We start from the raw sequence: 26,767 nt of genomic DNA, 5'->3' as shown, positions 1-26,767 counted from the left end.
ATAACAACCGTTTCGGTAGCCGTTGGGCAAAAAACAGTTCGAGTTAACAGTGTTGAGTTCGAGTTATCTATAGCAATTTATCATTACGTGGGAACGGACCAAAGAAACCGTTCGAATTAACCATGTGTTCGAGCTATCAGTGGGCGAGTTATCCATGTTTGACTGTATTTTGAATCAATTTCACTAACCACAGCCTTACAGCAACCGAAATGCGTGTTAGCTCCTACTAGAGTTGACACAGTCACTGTGAGTCACTGTCAGACATGCAACTGTGAAAACAGCAATAGTTCTAGGAGCTGCCCAATTGCTTTTGATTAGTAACATTACAGATGTTAATATTTAATCTCAACTTCAGGTCTGTATTTACCAAGTAAAGATCAATTCAAACAAGGTAAAAAAAGCTGTTTTTGATCAATTGTCAGCAGCTTGATCGTAAAAACATTTTGTTAATGTATGTAAATGACACTTTATGCTTAGTGAAGGCTTTGCTGTAATTTATTACAGCAAAGCCTTCGCTAAGCATAAAGTGTTATACCTTTACACAACTTTCAACGAGTCAAACATTCCCTTCAAGGCCTCCAAAACATTTAGCAGCGATCATACTATTTTGTATCATTATTTTATTGATTTGTATTAGGTATATGTGTCCACCCAATATTGCACTGAAACAGATTCGCCCTTTGAAAAAGGCTTGCAACTGCTAGCATACAAATATGCAACTATGGCTGTAAACACAATTTGTTTTTGCTAACAACTAGAGTACATGGTTATTTGATTGTATGTACACGCACGCACGAACAAACGCATGCACCTTTTTAATTCAATCTCCTCAACTTAACGAGAGGTCATAAATCCTACAGTCTTAACACAGTTTTGTTTGAATTTTTTCGTAAACATAAAAATTCATCATATAAAAGTGGTCAGCGGACAGAAGTAGTTTACGTGTTACTCCTTTTCAACTGATCTAATGTAATATATGCCTGTTCAGGTCAGTATACGTGTAATTATGATGCCATGAAGAAACTAATTATGTTAACATTCATGAATTACCTAATAATACTACACTTTATTTGCGATTATTTTAAAAATCATCACATTAAGAACTGCGTTAAATGATTTAAATGTGTTAAATAATTTTGTTATCAACAGTAACCGCAAAACAAAATAAAAACATGTGCACGAAACTTCAAGAACACTATTGTATTTGTAGTGTAATTGCTTTGTATTTGTATTGCATTTGTACTGAATTTGTATTGATTGTGAAATTGTAAAGGAATGATAAAAGGAGAATGGCTTTTGGGTGATCGAGTATACAACAATGGTAACAACAAAAGATGATTTAAAATTATGCACGAAAAATGATTCTAAAACATAAGAGGTTTGCAGCTGCTATACATAAAACAACAACACAGTGTGTAGTCCGAGTTTATAACTACTAGCTATGGAATACTACTTACTTGTCTAAACTTCATCCTGGCTTCTTTTTCTTTCATTCTGCCATGAGCAACGAGATAGTCAAAAACCTCACCTGTAACAATGAGAATAACAATATTATACGCTAACTACATCATGAGAGCAATAACATAGCAGAGTTGATGAGCGGAGAAATGAGAAATATGTCAAGAAAAGAGATTCTAATATGTAACCCATAGACTCTAAGAAAGTTTGTATAACCTGCGTTCGTCTTCTGTTTTTGAAAACTGGTTTCAAACGAAACACTCAACTCTAGCAATCAATTTTAGGAGCTGCCTCCTAACACGTGTATAATAATACTAATATATGTGATATATAATATACACCGCGTTTGTCCTTGACAATGTTGGCGGGCTTCTGGCTATAAACTCTATAGCCTATTTCATTAACACCACTACTCTCCAAAAATTAACAGAGCGCGAGAACAGAGTGTAATCGTGGGTTTAATGTAACATCAAGAAAAAGTCTGAACATGACAGCCTAAAGTTATGAAACTGAAGGTTTTTAAAATTAAGCGGTGAAAGTTTGCCTGAGAACAGCTCTCAGCTTCCAATACAATGCAGACAATTACTATGGCCGGGGTACTGATGCTAAACACCACACATGTGTCTAAACACATCTTCACAACTATCGCTTTGACACATGGTTGATTCTTTATTTTATAGCATTTTATAATTGTTCTAAACACTAAGAAAATCAAAGAAAAATTATTTTAAAACCATTTGAATTATCAAAAACGAGGAACTGAGAAATTTTAATCTCTTCTAATTAGTCAGTGAAACAGTTACAAATGCAACCTGGCTATACCAAACTGATCTACTGAAAATCAAGGTGTTATAAATTCTGCACTACCATATGGTTGTAAAAGCACTGCAGTTGAATTTTTTTTGGATATACGGAGTGACTGATGATACAATAGTTGATCAACTCAGATTTGTTGAAATTCTATGGAGATGTTAAGCCATCGTACATGTACATTAGAACATAGATACTATATTGTATTTATAGTAGCAACTGCAAACTAATGTTTTTTTTCTGCAAAAATAATATTACTTTGGGTAGCTGAATCAACTGAACATTCAGACCAGCATTATCTGATGATGAAATAATGCCGATGAAAATGCTGGCATGACCATGTCTTAGTATAACTGCCGGATAAGTAGAATCATGGTCAGGAAAATCGCGCTGTATCCAGTAACTTTTGATAAAATCCACCCATGGCCAACATATAGCCAATGAAATACACCACATGCAGGAACCATTGTTGATGACATCAAAAGTAGCCCAGTGAACACATTGGTGCCTGCATCGGTGCAAAACATTGGCCTCTGCATAGTTGAACTTGATGTTGGTCAGTAGGCAAGAGGACTTAAACTGTTTTTCTATTACACTGACAAGTAAATGACCGCAGGCGCTAATCAGGACACTGGCCTCAAGTGATCATTGGCACTGCTTACAGGGTGGATTGCATAGGAAATGCACGCTTGAGTTGGTCTCTGACAACATTGATGAGACATTGGCTAGTGACTTAGCCTCACAGGCCTTTCAAAATCAGTGTTAGTAGACGGTGAAGGAGATGTGGGTGTTGATGTTTTCACAGTGAATTACACACGCTACCTGCTAGTAATAGTTCTTCCATATGGTCTCAGAGTAACCATAATTACAAAATCAACCAACTAGTTGTTGCAGAACTGACTTAACTCATATGGCCAATAGTAACCAAGAAACAATGACAACATAATGACAAGCTGGGAGTGCCCGTCAGGAGTGACGTTGTCATAGGTTGACAGCACTTCTAGTATCAACAAACCTCCATAAGCGTATTCAATAACCAAATAAAGTTGCTTTTCTGTCTGAATAACTTCAAACAACTTCACAATGTTGGGATGGTCGAGAGCTTTCATTATCCTAACTTCCCTGTAAAGCTACAAACAGACAAATAACAGTATGTCACAGAGTTGTAGGTATATCTATCCAGAAAGGCTGAGAGAATGTATTTAATTGTTGGGATTTCCCATAATAAACATATTAAGTAAATACGTGGCTACACAAAACAATATTGTGCCCAGCAACCAGAATAATGTTACAAACATTGCTTTGGTTAGGCCTACTACTGAATTATTGATTTAGTGTTCTTCACACAACTTTAAATGAAATCGTTATTTTTCAAAAACATCAACGGAGGATGTAAATTAGTTTATGAAGATGTGTGCCTTGGGGAAATTTTGAACGCTAACTTTTTATTTTTACGATACACAAAAAGGTAGCTGTTTCAAGTAACTTTTCAAATGAAAAGATGTGCTAATTAGACAATGAGACAGAAATGATGCTTAGTGGGTCCTGTGTCTATGCTATGGGAACATGTGCCAAGCACTTCAGCGCCTGCGTTGGTGCAATTATACATCGCCTGCATTGGTGCAATTATACATCGTCCGCGCAGACTACTTCAGCTCATAGAAAGACATTCCATAGAAATATACTATTATGAAATAGGCGATCCCAGCCCGCCAATTTGTTAAACTATTCTTCAGCAGTAGCAAGCTCGTTGTGCGAGCCCTAGGCGACTTGAGTGAGATAAATAGTTTCAAAGGTAAATTTAAGTGTCGACTAGAAGCTGGGTGGATACCCTTGAAACCGCATGACCTTCACTATAATTACTCTCATTTACACAAGGTTCACCAGCTAGCTTGTTAGAAAACTGCCCCAGACGCTTTGCGCAAATGCGATGGGACAAATTTAGCTTTCAAATTGAGCATCCGATATTAGCAGAAATTTAGCGTGAGTGCGAAGGGGATAAAACAAATATCTTGGCTCGTTATGCAATCATCGGATCACTTTGAATTTGTGGCTAGTTATATCTTAGTAAGATTTCCTAACAAACAATCGATGCAATGACACATCTAATGGACAACTGTTCATCTTAGAGACTAAAGTCAAAAAGGTCACCTTTTGTAAGCTAGAAGGGTTGAGCTGTGTTTTGTCTATAATCTTTATGGCGACCTCGCGGCCTGTGGGTACATGCATAGCGAGCTTCACCTTGGCAAAGTTTCCTTTGCCAATGGTTTTGATGAGTTTGTATTTGCCAATGTGTGGTCCATAATCAGAGGGAATCTTTGTCTGCTTTGGTATGCTCTGATGTGTTCTCTGTAACAAACCCAACGCACTTGATAGTAATATTACAGACATGATTACATACTGAAAACATGCCAGCCAATCATGATATGAAGTCGAGATGAAGATATAACAAGTTTGAGCTTAGCATCTAACCAAACATGGAGACAGTCAACTATTTGTATGCGAATGTAAATCCTGGTTCCAACACAATGACAGGATCGCGGGGCCTCCATGAAATGGGAACCTCCAAGCCAAGTACTGCCGGTGGTCAACCCAAAGGTTCAGTGCTGTTCAACTTTTGCAAGGAGCCAAAGGCGAAACCTCGAAATGCACTGTACATGTGAAGGTCAGCACTTCGAAACGACATGGCGAATGACCATTTTTATGCGATCAACAGTGACACTGCTTTATGTGAACATAAGCCGCCCGGAGTCTAGCACTGCCGGGGTCACGCAGCGGATATGGGCACCACGATCAACAGGGGCAGTAACGGGAGGAAACAACTGCACCATATTAGCAAATACTCCTGTGTTTGCATGGAACACTCGATGTCACATGAACTAGACGATATCTGACTGTGCCACCTTTGAAAAATATACATGAAGTGAGCCACTACCCCTTCTCTTAATATATATATCATCGTTATTTTCCTAGTTATTTTGTTGTCATGATTATGAACAGTTAACGGCAGTACCCCCTTATAACCTAAGGAACAATGGAGTGCCAACTTTCTTTTTCCCAAGAGACTTGCCATACCCCAACGATTCTAAAGTTTTTTTTTTACATGGGATACTCAATGACTCGCCTGAGCCTTCCAAGAAACGATGATGGAAGTCAACAACTATACATGACTAGGAGGAAAGCTAAACGGATGCAGTTGTTGGCCATGCAGTTGTTGGCATGGCTTTATGAGTTGACTAACAATGGGCTGACGCTAGGCTTCATGTTCCTTATGAGGCCTTCTTGCCCAACACGTTTAGTTATCGATATTTCATGGTGAGTATGAGCAAAGCAAAGGAACATCAGCATTATACCGTAAAATGTGTTAACAACACCTTAATTTGGCGCCACCTCTATTTGAGTTACTCTGGGAGAAGGGTTGAAATATAGTGGCTTTGCTGCATGTATTATAATTATGGTTTATGTCACTTGTTCTTGCTTGTACATTTGTAGCCTTGGATAGATTATTACTACAAAACATATAAATTTGTATATTTATAGCATATTATTTGATAGTATGATTACCGTAATCTGAAATCAGCTTACAATGAATCGATGCTCGTAACTCCTATTCTATTGCACTCAAAAAGCCAGTTTTGACTGCAGCAAAAATTTTGATGAGTACAATGAGCTTTTATGCAAAGTTATTAAATCTAGATACATACTTCGCAAAGTATGTGGATATGTGTGTATGTATGCGTATCTTCGGCTATTTAGTTTTTGAGCTTTTAAGAGCTCGTAATCACAGTTCCACATATTTTGCACCTACAACACAACAGAGTAAGACATGGTGAATCTTTTGATACCAAATAACTGTAATTTGAATTTTGTTGCAAGTCAACCTTTAAGGTTGACTTGCAACAAAATTCACATTACAGTTATTTGGTATCAAAAGATTCACCATGTCTTACTCTGTTGTGTTGTAGGTGCAAAATATGTGGAACTGTGATTACGAGCTCTTAAAAGCTCAAACACGAACAGCTAATCGCCGCCATCACAAAACCGCCGCAGACAAACTCGCGTATATTTATTTAAAGATCTACACGTTGGACGTAAATTAGCAAATTCCTTGCATCCAATAGGGTTAATGCCGCACTGCCTGAAGGAGATTGCAAAATATAGACGACATTCAATTCGCCTATAAACGTGTTAAATTTATCTTCACAACATTCTGACGAGATGTTTGAAAAATGTAATGGCATCCTTTGATTGAGCGTCACCTCTAATGAAGCGCCACTCTAAGGGCAAGGTTGAAAAATAGAGCGATATGACATTCAAATAAAGGTTTTATAGCATATCTTAACAATCTAAAAACCAAAAACGCTCTTCTAGTTCTACCAACACTTATATAATCTTGGTTTATCATCATTGGCTGGTAAGGTTGATTAATTATGAGTCCTTCCAACAGCAACAACTATATGACAAACATACATACAATATCTACGACACCACGCAGAATGCGAGTAAACGACCCGAGAATAAGGCGCTATTTTACTATAAGAGACTTCTGCTTGGTGCTTGAACCTGGAAGTAGCTAAGTATGCATATTGGTATACGGAGACCTCTGAGTCATGACTGCATATGTTAAAGCAATTATCTAGCTCTTAAAAAGTGGTAGCTATCTGCTAGTGCAATCTCTCATGCTTATGCATCATGTTCCTTCAACGGCATCAAACTGCATTCCATCTACCAACAAATCAAAAAGTAAAACAACTTCAGGACTAAAGGTGCTTTTGGGCTCACCTATCCATGCACCTCTAGAGCACACAAGAACAATATTCATCATTGTCAAGGAGTACACGATGAGTAGTTTTATATACTTGTAGTAATACCCTATACCATAGTTTGATAATATGCGATCAATTATAGGATAATCTGCAAACAAGTTCAATAAAACACTTTTAGCATTCATACAACCTGTTTGTATATGGCAAGTAGTTGGTTAACACAACGGAGAAACATTAGCTATTCTCAAAGATCTCTGGTAATGTTTTGTACAAATGTCCTTCGAGAAGCATACAATTATCAAATGCCAACAAGGCCTAATGAAAGCGGTTACTGCTTACCTTAATCGTAAAAAACTACTACAATTATTCTACAATTATAAATGGTACGCAACAGTAATCCAACTGCCGTACACATAATTTACATAAATACCTCCACGTACAGCGAATCTTAAACCATACCAGATCATCGGAAGCACGAAAATGACTTGAAAAAGGTTGCAGCAATTGTGATTAACAAACTAATAACAACTATAAAAAACTATTTTAGTAATAAATATCAGAATAAACAGAAATGCATTCAAACTTCAAAATGCGTGATGACTAAAGGTCCGGCCACACGTAACGAATTATTCGTTCATTCTGACCGAATTCACGAGTTTCACAGAATTCACAGATTTATTAGGCCGAATATCCCATAATCGTCTGAGCTGTGCATGCACACCGAATTCGTCAACGAAACGCTTTTAATTGGCTAACCAATTTTTTTAGCGAGCACGACCCTAGTAGCTTTGACAAGTGGTATAGTCCAAGACACGTACGACGACACGCAATAAAAGTATCATCGCGATATGACCTTATACATACGATGCAACTGCCTATATGCGCTAGAGATAGCGACTGTTTTTACGACGGAGCTTTTGCTGCATAAAAAGAAATTATTATTATTGAAAAAGAAACAATTTATAGCTACTAAAACATTTAAAAGAAATTACTGGATACACAATGAGAAGTTCCTGCCATGGTGAACCAACGAGAGAGAACCAACCATAGCGCATATAGGCAGTTGCATCGTATGTATAAAGTCATATCGTGGTGATACTTTTATTGCGTGTCGTCGTACGTGTCTTGGACTATACCACTTGTCAAAGCTACTAGAGTCGTGCTCGCTAAAAAAAATTGGTTAGCCAATTAAAAGCGTTTCGTTGACGAATTCGGTGTGCATGCACAGCTCAGACGATTATGGGATATTCGGCCTAATAAATCTGTGAATTCTGTGAAACTCGTGAATTCGGTCAGAATGAACGAATAATTCGTTACGTGTGGCCGGACCTTAAGACAGTAGAACTGCAGCAGTTTTGTTCTGAGCTAAATTCGGTAGGGACAATAAAGTGATTAATTTGTTGTAACTACAAGTCACTTCATTTTAGTTGGCATGAAATCAAAAACAAGTTTTTACTTTTTGATAACAATTTTGACTACTTGTATACCAATATGTAAATGGGGAGAGAACGCAGACCTCTCAGACAACAAATGACCACATCCAGTAAGTCGCCACGAGGTGATGGCTTGTTGGAAAATGTTTTTACCGAAATATGAAAATGGGTGACTGCGTTAATGTGTGGTTGTTGGCAGGACTGTACTGAAGAACTAGAATGATCAATGAATAAATGGATACACTACGTACAGAATCACCTTTGTACCAAACCTAGAGCAAACTGACTGGTAGGAAAGGCAACAATAATATATCGTGGGAAGTATAGAACGATTGATACATACTGGTATAGATTTTTCATGAGGAATGGACCAAGTGCTATAATCTGCCTTTGACACTGGAGAAACCATACCAGCAATTACTCGTTCTGCTGCGTTGACTCTCCATATACATATGAAAAATAATTGCATTGACACATCAATGCCTCACAGAAATTTAGTGATAGCATTTTGACTACCACTACATGTAGAGCTTAGCTAGATCTTGGCAGATGAGTAGTTTTATCATGGCCATCTAATGCATACAAAAGATGTCCTTATCAGTTTCTAATGCAAATATTCCTTAAATTCTGATGTATTCTACTGAGAGGACAAAGGTTCAAATCCAGAGATTTTTAGGCTAGCACTATATGGACACTGTACTTACAGGAGCTGGCGTTTTTCATATAATAGTGATTTTATGAAAAAAGGAAGGAAGGAAGGAGTCACGGATTCATCTGAATAAAATCTTAAACATCAATTACGGTTAGCAACTTGGAAGCTACTTAAATGGAACTCATAACTCAGACTGCTGACCTGACAGGATTACATGATTTTAAAAAGGAATCAACATCTTAAGAATCTTTCTTACAGAAACAGTTGATCACAAATAATGAAACTAAATATGATCTTTGTTTGGTAAAATTAAGTTGTCACATTGGCAATCTTCAGAGATTCATTGATATATTTTATGAGTATTTTTCAATAGCCTGCAACACAATATCTATTGGAACACTAGCAAATATCAAAGATAAAAACAAATCTTGCAACTTGAACCATACGGAACATTGAAATGCGACGAAGCAAACTTGTTGATCTCCTAAGCCAACAGTGCAGTACGAATGATAACCCATTAAAGAAATTTATTGTTCAACGAAATGCTTCAGCAAAAATTAATTTTATTTGCACGCTGTTCTATACTCTTCAACGCCCAATAGAACACCGGTGGAACCAAACTAACCAGAAATAGAATAGATCAGATGAGGAATGAGGGATCTGCAACTCATTTTATCACTATCAAAGGAATACACCACTTTTCTGATCCCAAATGTCAAGCGAGGCCTATCGCCTCACCGACCTCATACTCAGTGTTGACGACCAGAACAATTTATCAAACAGTTGCCAAGCTGAAGGCAATGCAAGTCTGGATCTATTACACAAGGAACCACCTGACAACAGAGTAACAGGACTGAGATAACACAGCGAGTACTCCAATGCCATCGAAAATATACAGACCACTATAATTGGCAATAGGCCCTACTATTAAACCATAACTGCCACGAACAACTTTTATCGTATTTACTAGGTAAATCAGACATGCTGATTCCGATTTTGTAATCAAAATAAAGATTAGGCCACTAACTTTCAGAGTAATAAAGGATTTTTTATAGCGTTTTAATATCGGTTTCGAAAACAACACGATCGGCATAACAAGCTCCGCCCATAAATACTTGACGTAACCTAGCTTTTTAGGAACAGAAGTTACGTAGAGATGTTTAGACCGATTTAGAATAATAGAGACGGGTGTTTTAAAATTTATTAATATCTAAATCCAGCTTTAAAAATAATATCAGTCTTTTCTGAAAGGTAGATAAGCTATTTAGCATTGCATATTTAAAAAGCGCGATAACAACGCTAGCTCGTGATAAAACCGCGCTTTTTGAGCTCATTTTTCTCGGCGTCCAGCCCATTTAAACGTCATGTAACAAGCTGCGAGCAATTTTAAATAGTTTATATCCCTTTCATAAAAAACTGAAATTATTTTACAGGCTGGATTTAGATAATAATGGGTTTTAAGACACCCATCTCTATTATTCTAAATCGGACTAAACTTTCCTAACTTCCGTTTCTGAAAAAGCTAGGTTTCGTCACATATTTATGGGCGGAGCTTGTAATGCCGATTGTGTTGTTTTCGAAACGGATATTGAAACGCTTTAAAAAAGCCTAAATGACTTTGAAGGTTAGTGGACTAATCTTTATTTGGAGTACAAAATCGGAATCAGCGTGTCTGATTTACCTAGTAAATACAATAAAAGTTGTTCGTGACAGTTATGGTTTACTATTAAGGTAGTTGAGCAGGCCACCTCAGGCCTCAGAATGATAGTTAGCATGAGGCCTAAATATAAATGACTTGTGAATGATTTTGCAGTTTCAAATCAAATATGACATCAATTAGCAATGTACAGAGAATTACATCAATTTCTGAAGAAATTTGACTGCGTATGTCACATCTCTAATCACATCGCTCGAAACCGCTTAGGATACAAATACATCTACCTCAATATTTAACTACTCCAACGATCATCACAAGACTAAACAAAAGAAACAATTAAAACATTAGACGCATTAGATTAAATTACTCACCACCTGTGATACTCATTCGATTACTCACCACCTGTGATACGCGGTTATTTTTTGACCTAAACATTCCAGTCCCCGCTTTAGCAATCGTAACATTAAGAGCCTTTGGAAGTAGCTTACTGCAGTAGACCAGCGCAGAAGTGGTGACAGTTACTTTTGCCTGATAATAGATATCAGTGTTACGTTTTTGCTATGCTCCACTGATTGCCGCTGTCTAATACTCAAGTGCTAGCCTACGGCGAGCAAGAGAATGACACATTTAAGGTCATGATGAGCAAAATGATAAATTGAGCGGCACCATTATCATAAGAGTTGTCTGCCTTCAACAAGCGATGCAAGATCAGAAAACAAGCATTAGCTGAAGAACAAACAAATTCTAACTTACTATGTGGGTGTATGAACATGAACTCTAGTTGAAATTACTGAAACACTCCAGTACACACTAACAAATGAATTTTCGGCAGAGCCAAGAATCAGCAAAACCTTGCATGTCCTAAACCTTTTTTGAATTTTAAGCGAAGGAGTGAATGACAAAGCTGCTCGTACCGTCAGCCTTAGGCTTTGCATGCCTCGCCTGGTTTTCTAGGGCGATAAAGTAGCTTGACCATCTTTTACAGCAACCGAAAAATCAGACTTGAAAAATGATTATAAAAGAAAAATGTTGAAAAAACTTCAAAACAGTAATGGTGAATATCACTTTTTTCTTCACACCGGCGTTTGTCTGTTCTGGTGCCAAACAGATAGAGACTAAATAAGAAGCTCAAAGGCAATGCAGATACACAACATGTGCCATGCATTTATTCCAACCCAAATACAAAAGTTCTCATAAATAGTGAAAAGTTTATAATTTGACGGCTATAAGTTGATAAAATACAGCACTTTAATATGAATCAAATTTAATGCATACTGAACGCACACATCTCAATGTTGAAGTTATGCGACCAACCAATTTCATAGTAACAGCTTGCATTGAAAACCGACTCTCGCAACCAAAGGATCCCATCCTCGAAAATGAACGTTAGTAACAAATGTCACTTTTAAAATTGTCATGGCTCACACCGATGCTATCCATATGACAATTGTAGTTTTCAAGAAGAACTCACAACTAAACTAAGAACTAAACTACGACATGAATGAATCTCACTATCAAGAGAGCTTTCTATAAAAAATAACTGTGGTTCCTATAAAAGATACCTGCTTGATAGAAAAAGTGCCAGTGAGCTCTGGTGCTCTATGGCTATTGATACAAGCGGTGTCGACGCTCGCGCGCCTATCAAATGCTCCTGTCATGGTAGCCTACGATGAGGAGCAAACGATCTGAAGAAGCTGACAAATGAAGAAGCGACCGTCAACGATCAAGTTTAGCAACGGAGTGAGCAAAGATAACAAGAGAGAGGATGGGACTATAGCAGAACAAACAGCCAACCAAAATAAACCACAGGAAACTATTTTTTGCCTATAGTAGACTTTAAACCAACCGAATAGCAACAGTGTAAATATGGAAAGTTCTTTCTTCTAATATATGTGGGCTACAGAATCTCAAACTACCTACCATACGATACGACTAATAGCTGACAAGTCGAAATAACTTAAATCTGAAAAAGTGCACAATAATGATGGAGAGTAATATTTAGGTAAGAGCATTTAAGACCTGTAATTCACAGTTGAGATATAGGCTACATCGGGGCCTGTACCTCTCTTTATAAGTGAAAACAATTTAGAAATGAAACTTTCTTCATAATTAGACACACTTCTATTTCTCCTAGTCAAATGTCAAGACCTCTGATGATAAGGGATCACGGTAGTCATTACACAGTATCATAATCAGCCCAAACTATGTAGCAAAACAGTAGCAGAGCAAATGCCATTTAAAAATCACATTAGGTTGTGGGCTCGATATTTACCAAAGATCATTATCTAGTCTAATATTCTATAACCAACAAACAATTGACACTACAAGCATTGGTAGCAGTAATGTAGTTGACTGAGATAATTGGGTGGGACCTCTTTAATCTGCATTTAGAGTGTGTTTAAATTGCTCGCTTAACCAGCTCGTTACCAATTAGCCCTTTGCAGATGAAGAAACCATATGTAGCCCAGCCGCAGTTTTCAACTATTCAGATCTCCAACAATTTGTAGTTCCAACAAAAGTTTGAGACTCTGTTTGCTTTATATAGCAAACCAAAGTTAGGAACTAGAACCTTTCGTAAAAAATCTGATGATGCAGTTCAGCTGTGACTGACTCTCTCTCGTTATTCTTTGTATTCTACTGTTCGCTAGTTTTTACTACAATGATTTGGATTTTACAATTAAAAAACAAAGGTTTTCGATATACTCTTCATGCTACCTTTGATGAGATACTTTTTTTATAAACATAAAACAAGCTATTTTATCACTTTATTTTATAAAAAAACCGAAAAGAAGGATGGACGATGAGCTGCTGACGATATAGCCGTACACTCTCTCTATAAGCCTATTGCATTAATAGATTATTCATGAAAAACTGAATACTTTACATACTTCATGTTCCCTTTATATACGATAGGCTATATAATTATTAGAGCAACATAGTACCAAGCCATCTGAAAAATTACTGTGTATATGCGTACAAATTATCAGTCTCAAAAAATTTTGAGAGCGCTGCATGTTGGAATTTGTTTTGTGCATCATGGCGAATACGTAGTTCAAATTTTATGTTACCGATTGAAAAACCATTAAATAAAGGTGATTGAAAGTCTAGATTTGACTATATAGCCCTATTTCTTTGAAGAAATAGCTGCTTTCGGACAAAGGCAATTTTACAGCATAAGAAGCTAACTAACTTACTTTTTGGATACACTGCCGATATGTGTAGCCTTGATTGTAAGTGTGCATCCTTTGGATGCATAATTAAAAACTGTCAATTTCACATAACAAATGCATCCAATGAAAGCTAAAATTGTTTTTATTGGAATTGTCTTTGAGTCATTCTCTAATGAATAGGGCACTTATAGAATTGCATATTGTTGGAAGTATTATGTAGATGATAACTCAAGTTTCTAGTATATGTAGACCTAAACGATGGCTTCTTACATACGTCCATTCAACGAGAAAAACAAATTTTTCATGAATACCATAGAGCAGTATGCATAGGGAACAGGGTTGACTCAGTTTAAACCTATGGTTTAAACCAGCCGAAAATCCGGTTTTTATGGTTTTTCATTAAATTTTTGTGAAAAACAATATTTTAAGCCCCTAGTGGTTCCTGTGTCATAGAACTGCAATTCTATGTAATTATCAGCTGTGTAAGTCCATTTAGCACATGGTAGTAAGGTGGTGGTGAAGCTCAAGTTGCAACTTCATAAAATCCTAGTGCAACAATGAATTGGTGAATTTCATTTTCAACTGCTTTTATCAAGTGATATGATGATCCCTTCATTAATGAAATATAAAAACCATGTGAAATATACTAATCCCATCATCGCCTTTAATAATGAATGAAAACATCCTCAAGTCTGGCTGGTGAGAGAATTGCTTATTAGAAATTAAAACACTAAAATCCTTTTGAGCAAAAGCTTTAGGTATGCAAACTAATACAACTAATATTTCATTTAGGAAGAAGGAACAAGCCAAAGTAATTGGATTATTAGAATTCAGTTTATCAAGTTTTTTTTTTGTGTTTCAAAAAGGCAAAATGTAATTAGTGTGCTGTCGTAATGCAAGGTCACACAGATAGATTTAAAGCACACGTAGCAATGTGAAGCTGCTCTTCACTACCACACAATTAATCACTGGGATTAAAATTCCCACTTATACATAGAGCTGTAGGCCTATGTAATATATTCCCTTGTGTGATAAGATTTCTACTCTGTATTTCTTAATTCATGTGTTCGCTCTGAAATTTTCAAGTTTTCTCTCCTTTTTCTCATAACAACTCCCACAGTACCATCTTTAACAGATGATTCCACACATGTATGTTCAATAATCAATCATGCAGCTATAGTAAGGGATGTTAATTAGACTTGAAATTTAAAAAATCTTGGTCAAATTATATAAACAGAAAACCTGGTTTATTCGGTTTTCCATAAAAAACTGTGGTTTTTCCCATTTAATCAAAAAGACAAAAACAATTGGCAAAACTATAAAATAACTTCCCAGGTAGTAAGTCACCATTTTAGGATAGTTCATTGGTGACGATATAACACGGCGCGAAGGTCACTAATTTTTTACATGTCAAATGAAGCTAACGCCCAAAAGTTATAACGAAGCGTAAGCACTTTTTCTAGTAACAAGATCAGGACAGGCGAGATCATTGGTTTGGGAGGAAGCCAACTTGTGGCATAATAACTGAGAGAAGAGTGATTGATGTAGGTAAATGCCCTGGACTCCTGAGGATGGACAGGTGGAACTGGTTAGTAGAGATGACTAGTAGGACATACTAGAATAACAGGCTAGTAAGAACAGTAGAATAGGTTAGTAGACCAGGCTGGTAGGACAAGCCTGACTACATGTAATAAGCCGGGTTAGTAAGATTGACTATAGGGAATGACTCAGAAAACCAAGATACTATCAATGTTAGCGGCTGTAAAAATGGATTCGCTGGCCAGTATCAGATTTGGCTAACACCTTGCACATTGGCCTGGGACACTGACTGGTCTGAGAGACAGCTAATATTCAAACTCTACCTGCCCTGGCTCATACTAATGTAGACCTAAAACGGATCTTTCTTTTATGATTCACACTTGAAATATATCATAGTAGAATCTTACTCAAAATAAATAAATAAATAAATCTTTTTTCTTTGGGTAACCAAAGCATCAAAATTAAAAACGTACTAAAAATATAAACAATTTGACATAAAAACTGGTTAACCCGAGCTGTGCTGTAATTGCAGATGCAAATGCCTGTATTAAAAAGTACCTTCGTAAATAATAATTGTTCTTGCTAAGAAAACTAATAAAGTAACAAATAAACTCGCCACAATTCGGTGAAATATATTCAACAAAAAATATGTCTATGGTCTTTTCCAAAATGTGTAGGACAACACATGAACAGTCAGTACTCTTCAACTTAGCATCAATGTACCTTATTTTGAAAAGCCATAACAGGAAATGCAATTCAATCACACTATTATAAAAAAAAATGCCCCTAAGCTTCTTTGATCTAATATTGTCAGGCTGATGCTCAAAATGCTTCTATCTGTTGATAGAAGGATGGTAGCATAGCAAATGACCTCTGGATTCTATACTATCTACTGACTTTATTAAAGTTACAGTATAGAAATTTTGAGGATGTGTGGTTGCGGAATTTACTACTTCAACATCGATTTTGTGTGTACTGCTGTACACACAATCAATGAATATGTGTGTACAGCAACCAGTGCGTTAAGGATGGCCTCACATAGTAATGCCCTGTTTGCTATGGTTTTCCGCTTTCAAAAGTGAATGTACCAAAACGTGGGAGCTTGGTTTTACAAACGAAATGCTGCAACAGACTATAGAGGATTTGCCAGCGAAAAACCGAGAACGAAAATTGAGTTACCAAATTGTTTATAATTTATTGGTAGCTTGCAGCATGGTATGACTGACAGGGCACTAGTGATTTTACTCTGGATATGCATGGTATGACTGACAGGGCACTAGTGATTTTACTCTGGATATGCATGATATGACTGACAGGGCACTAGTCATTTTACTCTGGATATGTGTAAATATAACAGAAAAAACCTCTGGTTAGAATGGACACAAAACCTAAAGTAAACCCAAGTAAAAATAAAGAGCGCAAACAACATGGATAATCACCCACGTAGACATGTAATGAATTTTACATGGTTGCCAACCTTTTTCCAAGATAAACAGAGACCTAGTTAAAGCAGTGGAAGCGATAGACAGAGTGTGTATAAGTTGTTTGTACAACGTATATTTTTACCCAAACACACTGCCACAAAGCACAAAAACTAATTTTAAAATGGTCTTCGTAAAGTGAGCATGTAAGACCATTAGGCTAAGGGCTAATCACTGTGTACAAACATTTCAAAGCAAACAGGTTTTTTTAAAGAGTGAAGAGGTAACACCGGCAAGGCCTGCTTGTTTTACAAAGGTGATTGATTACAGGCCAGATAGACAGTCACTGCAAGTAGGAATAATTTTTTTTATAAAATGCATAGCCTTTAATAATTCAGTATGCTCACACACAAGCACTAAGCCAAACCAAGAAAACACCAATTTTATGGCTGCTAATACTAAAGCCCAGAATAAATTAAACCAGCTCTAAAGCTGTGTTCATAACAGCCGATTTTCCCACTGGGCGCGAATCGCATCGCGTGAGCAGAGTAAACGAGCCCGATTTTGTACAGAGAAAATTTTTATCGGGCAGTACCCGATCGATGGCCGATTCTAGGCCAATTTTCAATTTGAGTAGCCAATGAAATCACTTTCGTAGAGGGTAACATATTGCCATTTGAAGTGAACGCCATATTGGTCTTCACATTCATGCATGTTTTTATCATAGCTTCACTCGCGAGTAATAATTCTGTTGATGGCAACCCCTGCAGGGTGCTATCAACAGAATTATTACTCAGGTTTAGTTATTATAGCAATAGTATAATAATTGAGCCTTCTGCTTTAATTATTATGCCGTTGCTATAATATTTGAAAGTTGCAATAATAATTGAAAGTTGCTATAATAGTTGAAACATATTATGTTAGCTAAAGATCGTTCTCCCTATAATTATCCATTACTAGTGATGAGCTGAGATGATGTTAGCAAAATATTATTGTATATAAAGTGATATAAAATATATAAAAGATCCCCCTCCCTATAGTCATCCATTATTAGTGATGAGCTGGGTAGTGCAAAGTAATTGGTAAACTTGCTAAAATCGTCCCTGAGAAACTTTGTAGGAAACAGTTTACAAACTGCAACATGTGACTCACTAAAAATATATCAACCAAAGTTATCTAACCCTGAAAATAAAAACTAACAAAATCGCTCATTCTCCATCAGAACCCGACCTGGTGTGAATGAAAAAAATCCGGCTGATAGTTCCCATAAAATCGTACCAAATTTAGTTTTGACAAGTGGGAATAACACACAGACATCTCTTCTAATATCGTTCTACCTTCTCCTTTAATCTTCCCTCTAGAAAAGTACATCGTTGCAGAATGAAAACAAAGCTTTTAACTGCATGCCTGGAGGAAATGTTGGAGTCACCACTCGCGACAAGTGCAATTATCATGTCATTAAACATTCAACTGCATTAAAATCAATCGTCTCCCCTACCCTCTCTTGCTAGACGACTAAGCAGGTCAGTGGCAAGCAAACCTTTTTCTGATAGTCGATGGTGATCATTCCGAAGGCATGATGACACATATCTCGTGTGATGTTCCTTACATATTTTCTATGGCTGTAAATGATTGGACAAGCTCTTTGAAAAATCTCACTCAAGGACCTATGCTACATCAACACACTTCTTTGAAGTACTTACAAGTCTGATGTCTTGCTAGGAAAAATAGAAATTGACCAACACCAATCAAATAGCCTTCAACTGACACAGCTGACCTTTTTGGCCATTATTCTAAAAAGTTCAAATGTAAAAACTCAGATTTTCACATTTCCTTATAAGCGAGCAATGTTTAATAGCTTTGAACTAAACCTTGACAATTTACAGCATTGTTCTTCACTGGCAGGCCTTCAAGCTATACCTAGGAGCACCGGTATTTTACTAGCTCCCATCCCAAAGCAGTAGCAGGCGATAGAGAAAAGCTAAGCAGCTAGTGAATACAATAGCTATACTAAGCATAAGAGTGGAACACTAAATGATAATGTCAAATCATTTCCGAGCTAACAAGCAATGAGCGAGACTGTTTGTGCGCACATAATGGAGAGCCATAAAGTGCCTTAGTAATGCGCAGACAGGCCATTCATGCTGGTTACAGTTAATCTCCTTTTCCCGAGAGATGAACGAGACTGAAGCGTGCAAGAAAGTTATAGCTCGTAGTTAGGTCTGTTATAACTAGAATTTTAATGGCACAACCCTAATCTAGAGTGCAGTGAAGCCCTTCTAATGACAAATGCTGCAGTAGTACGAGAACGCGGGGTGTCGGGAAACACATCTGACTATATTAAACTAGAGTTTTAACTCTCTTAACGCTCCGCTTTACAAGGTACAGAGGCATGAACTACTGATCACTCTCTAAGGCTAACACGATAAAGTGATGCATCAATTACATGCATATCAAATTATTCGCTTGCACATACCTTTAACACTTAGAATCCTAACCTTGTATATATACAAGCGGGTACCCTGCTCCTTGACTGAATTCAAACCTTTCCTTAGACTGTTTAAGCGCTGAGAATAGCATAATTCTTTTTAACTGCATATTATATTGAAGCTCCAAGCTTACAGAGCTCAATGAATAATCAGTCAGTCAAATAGCAAATCATATAACAAGCAGTCAAATAGAGTCAATGTTTCTTTAAACTCTCTCAAAGAACTCATGTTTTAGAAATAACAGAAGAAACATAATGATTGATGTACACTGAGTCTTATAGAGTGTGTATATTTGTTATGAATAAAGTCTTATAGTGTGTGTATATTTGTTATGAATAAAGTCTTATAGTGTGTGTATATTTGTTATGAATAGTCTTATAGTGTGTATATTTGTTATGAATAAAGACAAATAGTTTTAGCATAAAGTTTTTGTTGCTGGGAAGCTTTCTATCTTTGTCTATTTGTGATTCTTCGTTGAAATTACATTCAAATCGGTGTGTCACTACGAACTAATGTTCTTTCAGCAGCCATTTCTCAATCAGCTAGAAATGTACTCGGTATTTGATGATATCTCAACAACTATTCAATAGTTATATTGATTTAAAACTTGAGAATTAAACTGCAAATGTCCTATGCACAAAGCCATAAAAATACTATATTCCAACATAAACTGTGCATGCAGAAAAACAAAGAGGAACTATTCAACAGCGTTTACTCAGCCGGGTTAACGGTAGAAGGTAGAAAACACTTCCCAGATTATCTCAGGCCAGGGCATCGAAGTGTTCAGTTGTGGAGTTACGTAAAACAATCAAAAGCTAAATGTATTCCAACAAAAATTTTGTGATAAAAGTAAATTTTGATTTGAATCTAGACTCGCTGTTCCAATGTGAGAAATTTTGGATGTTAATTACGCAGTTTTAGCAACAATGTTTGAACATATACTAAAATGGTACTCCATGACGCATTAGGATCAGTTGCATTCAGCCATTTGCACAAAAACCGATTTTGTTGATGGACAAGGGCAAGCAGCACAGATGGGAACAACTCCAGAGTCAGCTAAAACTAATGTATAAACTCACATGATCTGAACTGACGGACTCTTGCACCGGGTGCAGTGATCTGGATGTAGGTGTGTTGACAGATGTAGACATTCTTACCATCCTATCCGTAGTGGTGGGCTAGTTAAGGGCTGAGAACATAGAATGTCAATGCGCACGTGTCCAGGTTTTTAGTTACCTCACTGAGTAGTTAGTCATCATCTCTCCAACCGCTAGTTGACATAAAGGCCATCAAAATTACTGAGGGAGCCTGGGTTAGGTTGGCTAACAACTAATGCGGCAACGACTCTCTATGTCAGCAAATATTGTTGCCTTAAAATACTGTAAATCCTCGTTTGTGTATAAGCCACAACTATGAAACTAAATTTTGCTTTAAATTTTGGAGTACGGTTTATACACACAGTCTAAAACATATACCTGTACATAAAAACCTCGGACTACGTTCGGAGTGAAGGTACTTTTTAGAATGCGCAAATGCTAAAAATAATTCATTCAACAATTAGAGGCTAAAAAATATCAATCAAGCGATCAATGAGTTGCATCGTATTTACTATGGCAAATCGTGTTAGTATTTTCTTGCGTGTCTCGTTATGTGCCTCAGACTATATGAAATGCAAAAGCTGCTAGAATCGTGCTCGCTAATAATATGTTTAGCCAATTAAAAGCGTTTCGTCGACGATGTCGGTGTGCATGCACAGCTCAGACAACTCTGCGAATTTCAGCCGAATAATTCTGTGCTTTTCGTTCATTTCGTGATTTCGGTCAGAATCAACGAAAAAACCATTACGCATGGTTGTACCTTTACTCTGCTGTGTTGTAGGCTCAAAATATGTGAAAATGTGATTACAAGCTCTTGAAAGCTAAAAAAACGAACAGTTAAAAAACACAGCCGTAGGTTGGAATCCTTTTATTTCGATGACATACTCAACACGATGTGGTTATTGTTTTGACACGTGATGTTATCACGTAAGATGAAAAGTCAATAAAAGGCTCAATATAAAATTTCTCATAGCACTAGTTTATGACAAACGCTTCGGGTTCTACCGGAAAGCCCTTTATCAAATGTAGATGTTTGCTACTTTACAGTTTCGTTTCAGCTTGGTCTAATCATCTAGTCATAATCTGATCATGTGACCCATACTTCCTGCCAAATGGCGCGAACAATTTCTGCACCATCTTTCGACTATCACAGGTGACCAACAGGCTTCTCATGTTTATCAGAGGATGATATGCACTCCCTCGAGCCAAGGTTAAAGAATTAAACAGATTTTTAGGCTAGCTTTTGATATACCAGTGCGCAATGTGACAGGATTACGATGATAATGAAATAGACAGGTAAGGAGAATAGACATGGTTTTATTGAACGCGAGAAGTTTATTTGTACAAATATTTCGACGAATGAGGTTGCATGAAAGTGTAAACAGAAGCACATCGTGTTCAACTACGTCACATTTGAGCCGTTTTGAGAGGTATTCCAATCTACGGCGTTTTTGTGATGGCTGCGATTAACTGTTCATTTTTAAGCTTTCAAGGCCTTGTAATCACATTTCCACATATTTTGAACTTACGGCACAGCTTGGTAAGACACGATCTGAAATACTGAAATGTAAATTTTGTTGCAAGTCAACCTTAAAAAGTTTACTCGCAACAAAATTCACATAACAGTTATTAAGTATCAAAAGATTCACCATGTCTTACTCAGCTGTGTTGTAGGTGTAAAATATGTGAAAATGTGATTACAAGCTCTTAAAAGCTCAAAAATGAACAGTTAATCGCAGCCATCACGAAAACGCCGTAGATTAGAATCCCTTTTTAAAACCACTCAAATGGGACGTAACTGAACAAGATGGCTTCTGTTTACCCTTTCATGCAACCTCATTCGTCGAAATATTTCACAAATATACTTCACACATTCAATAAAACCATGTCTATTGTCCTTACGCATCTATTTCATCACCATTGTAATGCTGATACTTTCAGCACTGATATTTCAAAACCTACCGTAAAAATCCGTTTAATTTTTTAACCATAGCTCGAAGGAGTGCATATCATCCTTTGACAAACATGATGGCCCTGTTGGTCACCCGTGATAGTCGAAAAATGCTGTCGAAATTGTTCGCGCTATTTGGCAGAAAGTATGGGTCACACGATCAGATTACGACAAAATGATTAGACCAAGCTGAAACGAAACTGTAAAGTAGCGATCATCTATATTTGATACGGGCTTTTCGGTAAGGCCCGAAGTGTTTGTCATAAACTAGTGCTACGAGAAGTTTCATATTGAGCCTTTTATTAGGTTTTCAATTCACCTGATAACATCACGTGTCAAAAGAATATCCAAATTTCTTGAGTACGTCAGAGAAATAAATTGATTTCAACCTACGGCGTTTTCGTGATGGCAGCGATTAACTGTTCGTTTTTGAGCTTTTGAGAGCTTGTAAGCACATTTCCACATATTTTGCACCTACATCACAGCATAGTAAGACATGGTGAATTTTTTGATACCAAATAACTGTAATGTGAATTTTGTTGCAAGTCAACCTTTAAGGTAACTTAAAATACAGACTGATCTAGCTGTACAAAATGTTTCAAATGCTATGTTCATAATGAAAAAAATACTTAGTCTGGTTCAAATTTGTTGCTGCATGCATTGATTGATATCTGCCAATCGATGTAAATAATTTAAAAAGCAAGTCTGCACAACAGTTCAAAACTGTTATGATAATACTAAAAAGGTCTGCAAAGCAATGAAGAACACAGCGAACTTACCGGCACACTTCATAGATAGGAGATCCAGGTTGCAGTCAGGCCAGTGGTAAGTGCTTTCATGGCATCAAGTGTTAAACCTAGAATGAGACAATAAAGACTTCAAAACTGCAATGAAGTGAATGAAAATAGTAAGTCCATAAATTGACCATAGAAAGTGGCTCATCCAATTGTCACAGGAAATTTAGTGATGTTGAAATGAAAATAAGCTGAAAAGCTGCCTAATGACAGTTACCATAATCAAATAAGTCTGATCCTGGAAAAATCATATGGTCAGTTTTATGCAATTGTAGCACGGTTGTGATGCATTAGAACTGCACTGCATCATCGTAGTATGCAGCGATTTTACAGTGCACTACAACTCTCTAACGCGCATCAGACATTCACCGTTCCCACCGCTAATTGCCCACTGTGATCTACCGCGCATTTACTTCCATAATGCATTACAAGAAAACCAGCAATCCAGGCATACTGAGAAAGCATGTTCTTCAAAACTTGAAACTGCGCATTAGTGTGAGGTTGATACTGTGGATCAACTGACACTGCTGGCACTCTAAATGCGTGTACCGCAACTTCACTGTTGCCTTCAACTTTCCGCTTTGCCCGAAATTCTCATCGTAATCGAGAGTGTTTGCAAGATGGAAAAAAACTGGATTATGTACACAACTTCAGCTTTGATTACCTCAAGCAATTACCACGACTAATTGAACTTGTGCTCTAACTCGATTTGTGTTGTGCGGCGTTACAGTCAACATAATACTTGACTTTGTGACGAGTTTTCACGAAAAATGTGCGGAGCGTGGTGTATGTTAAGTTTAATGTAAAAGTACCTACTATATCTAAGACTGCGAAATGTGCAATAGCTACACCCTTACTGCATCCAGCACTGCACACAGTGTGGTTGGTAATACTGCCACTGCACCAATACTGCTTGCAAAGCATTAAAAAATAGTTGCTCTGTATATATACTGCACAGCATTAAAAGTATGAAATACAATTATGCTGCATGGTTGTGATAAGTTTACTACTGCAACTACATAGGTACCCATGCAAAGGATTACTGCAATTATAATGGATTTTACATCTGCCCTCTAGTGAGTACTTATCAATGCTATAATTTTTTTCATAATGGTGACAATCCTAAATTGTAGAGTGAGGAACGGCTTGCTTATATAGAATTATTTTAATAAAACTGATACCATTACTCCAATTTACATGTAACTTTTGTATTCTTTATAAACTTGAGTGTTGACAAGAAAATTTTTTACTATACCTTATCCTTTTAGGAGCACATCCATAGCAAATAATTAAATTTTCATTGTCCAGGTAAGTAATGTATAACAAAGAGCACAGATAAGAGCCATAATACAGCCAAAATTATTTTCTGGAAATAGTTTTATTTTTTATACCTCCTCCACTAACGCCAACATGTGATAGTATGTGAGAAGTAAAAATAATTCTATAACGAAACTAAACCGTCTTTAGGGTATCCATCTGAAATATGTACATGTATGTTAACTGGACTGCATAGCTAGTGACTCTGCATAAACTTTCGACAGGCTATACAATTGATCAATGTTTAATTTCAGAAGTAAACATGGCTAGACTTCGCTGTGACATTCATTGCCTAATCATTGTTTGATCTTAAGCCAGCTCACACTAAGAGCAACCTGCTCAACTGTATAGTGTTAGCAATTCTTTAATGACTGCCTTGTTAAAAATAAAGAATTACTTTCTCCTTGAGGCATTTATATTATGTAATAAATCTCCATCTATACATGACTATCAGAAACATACATTTACAAATGACAATAAAGAGTGATGGCAATATGCAGAGTTTGGTGTCTGAAACAAAGGTTATTGAACTTGGTAAGATTCAGAGTGCATTTTTATTCTTTTGCTCTTATTTTAATCTCGCATGGCCTTTAATATGAACTAAGGATTATAAATGTCTACGTTATGAAACCTTATTATGGCCTTTTATTAAATAGTGTCATCCTGGTCAAAACTCTTTTCATACATTTTTTTTAAAGTTTAACGCTGAAAAATGGTGGTCAGTGAGAACCTAGCTTTATTTTGTATATTGTGGTTGAATGTACTAGCTAAACAAGAAATGGACAGCAGTCCTGAGCTATTGACAATGCCTGAAACTGCAAGAATAATAATTAATAGCTATTCGGTAAGAGCGAACTCATTGCTATAACATTGCCTGGTGCAACATTAGCTCCATATTCTAACTTGCGTACTGTTCAAGCCTTTAACTGATTGTATGCTGGAGAAACTACAGATATCGCAAAAAAATTCTCAAATATTTGTAAAAACATTGTTCAATCGGGTAGCATGTATATTACTGCTGTTAAACGCTCTTACTTTCTTACTGCCAGAAGATCGGCCATTGCACTTCCACCGAAATTTTAGTTCTCATGACTTACCGTTTTTATCAATAGTGCGCATATTACTGATCGAAACTACTAAAAAGCATCACAATATTCAAATTTCAAATATTCAAACTTACATCAAGGAAGTCCAATAGTGCAGTAATGATCAGGTAGAAAACCTATTTTACCTTGGCAGCAATTAATGAAATTGGCCTTGATACAAAAGTGCTTGTGCCTTCAAATGCCATCTTAAATGCAATTAAAACTTATTATAAGCCAGCAGCTGTTTGGATACAACTGCATTGTGACTACAGCTGATATGATCAAAGATGCAGTTGAAAAAATTCCACAAAACTTTAAATCACTTTCGGCAAAGTTTAATTCTGTGTTAAGAAAAAGGTTAAAATGTTATATAAATGGCCATTTCAATAAGCCACCACAAGCCGCATCCTAAGCTCAGGTAAGATTAGAGTTCCAATATTGCTATTGAACAAAAATAAAGCTTTCCTAGGTATATGGAGGAGCTAATTTTAACTAAAAATTATTTTGGTTAAATTTTAGTTAACCTAGAATTGTTAATTTATTTTAGTTAAAGGTTGACTTGCAACAAAATTCACATTACAGTTAATTGGTATCAAAAAATTCACCATGTCTCACTCTGCTGTGATGTAGGTGCAAAATATGTGGACATAGGATTACAAGTTCTTAAAAGCTAAAAAATAAACAGTTAATCATCGCAGGTTGGAATCAATTTATTTGTCTGACCTACTCAAGCAATTTGGTTATTGTTTTGACACATGATGTTATCACGAATTAAAAAGACAATAAAAGGCTCAGTATAATACTTCTCGTAGCACTAGTTTATGACAAACACTTCGGGTTTTACCGAAAAGCCCTTATCAAATATAGGTGCTCGCTACTTTGCAGTTTTGTTTCGGCTTGGTCTAATCGTCTAGTCGTAATCTGATCATGTGACCCATACTTCTTGTTAAACAGCGCGAATAATTTCCGCAGCATTTTTGACTATCACATGTGACCAACAGGCTTGTCATGTTTATCAGACGATGATATGCACTTTTTCGAGCTAAGGTTAAAAAATCAAACAAATTTTTACAATGGGTTTTGAGATATCAGTGCTAAAATTGACAGCATTACAATGATGATGAAATA

General features: G+C 36.6%; 1 protein-coding gene across 9 annotated transcripts in view; it reads right to left on the bottom strand.

Annotated features, from left to right (window-relative positions):
- The window catches only part of LOC137400011 (MAP/microtubule affinity-regulating kinase 3-like), a 61,107-nt gene that overhangs the window by 29,603 nt on the left and 4,737 nt on the right, over positions 1-26,767 (bottom strand). For 8 of the 9 annotated variants that reach the window (XM_068086301.1, XM_068086304.1, XM_068086306.1 and 5 more), the window contains exons 2-6: positions 23,223-23,299; positions 20,475-20,665; positions 4,420-4,617; positions 3,284-3,398; positions 1,458-1,528 (exon numbers count right to left, since the gene is read on the bottom strand). In XM_068086301.1, coding sequence (XP_067942402.1) covers positions 1,458-1,528; positions 3,284-3,398; positions 4,420-4,617; positions 20,475-20,555 — 465 coding nt within the window. In that variant the 5' untranslated portion in view covers positions 20,556-20,665; positions 23,223-23,299. Of the gene's footprint in view, positions 1-1,457; positions 1,529-3,283; positions 3,399-4,419; positions 4,618-11,175; positions 11,300-20,474; positions 20,666-23,222; positions 23,300-26,767 lie in introns of those variants that run through there. The other variant, XM_068086305.1, reaches the window with a different exon arrangement.

This window comes from Watersipora subatra, chromosome 7 (genome assembly GCF_963576615.1).
Source record: "Watersipora subatra chromosome 7, tzWatSuba1.1, whole genome shotgun sequence".
Lineage (NCBI taxonomy): Eukaryota > Metazoa > Bryozoa > Gymnolaemata > Cheilostomatida > Watersiporidae > Watersipora > Watersipora subatra.
Note: the sequence above shows the minus strand (reverse complement) of the source record. Positions and strands in the feature narration are given on the sequence as shown.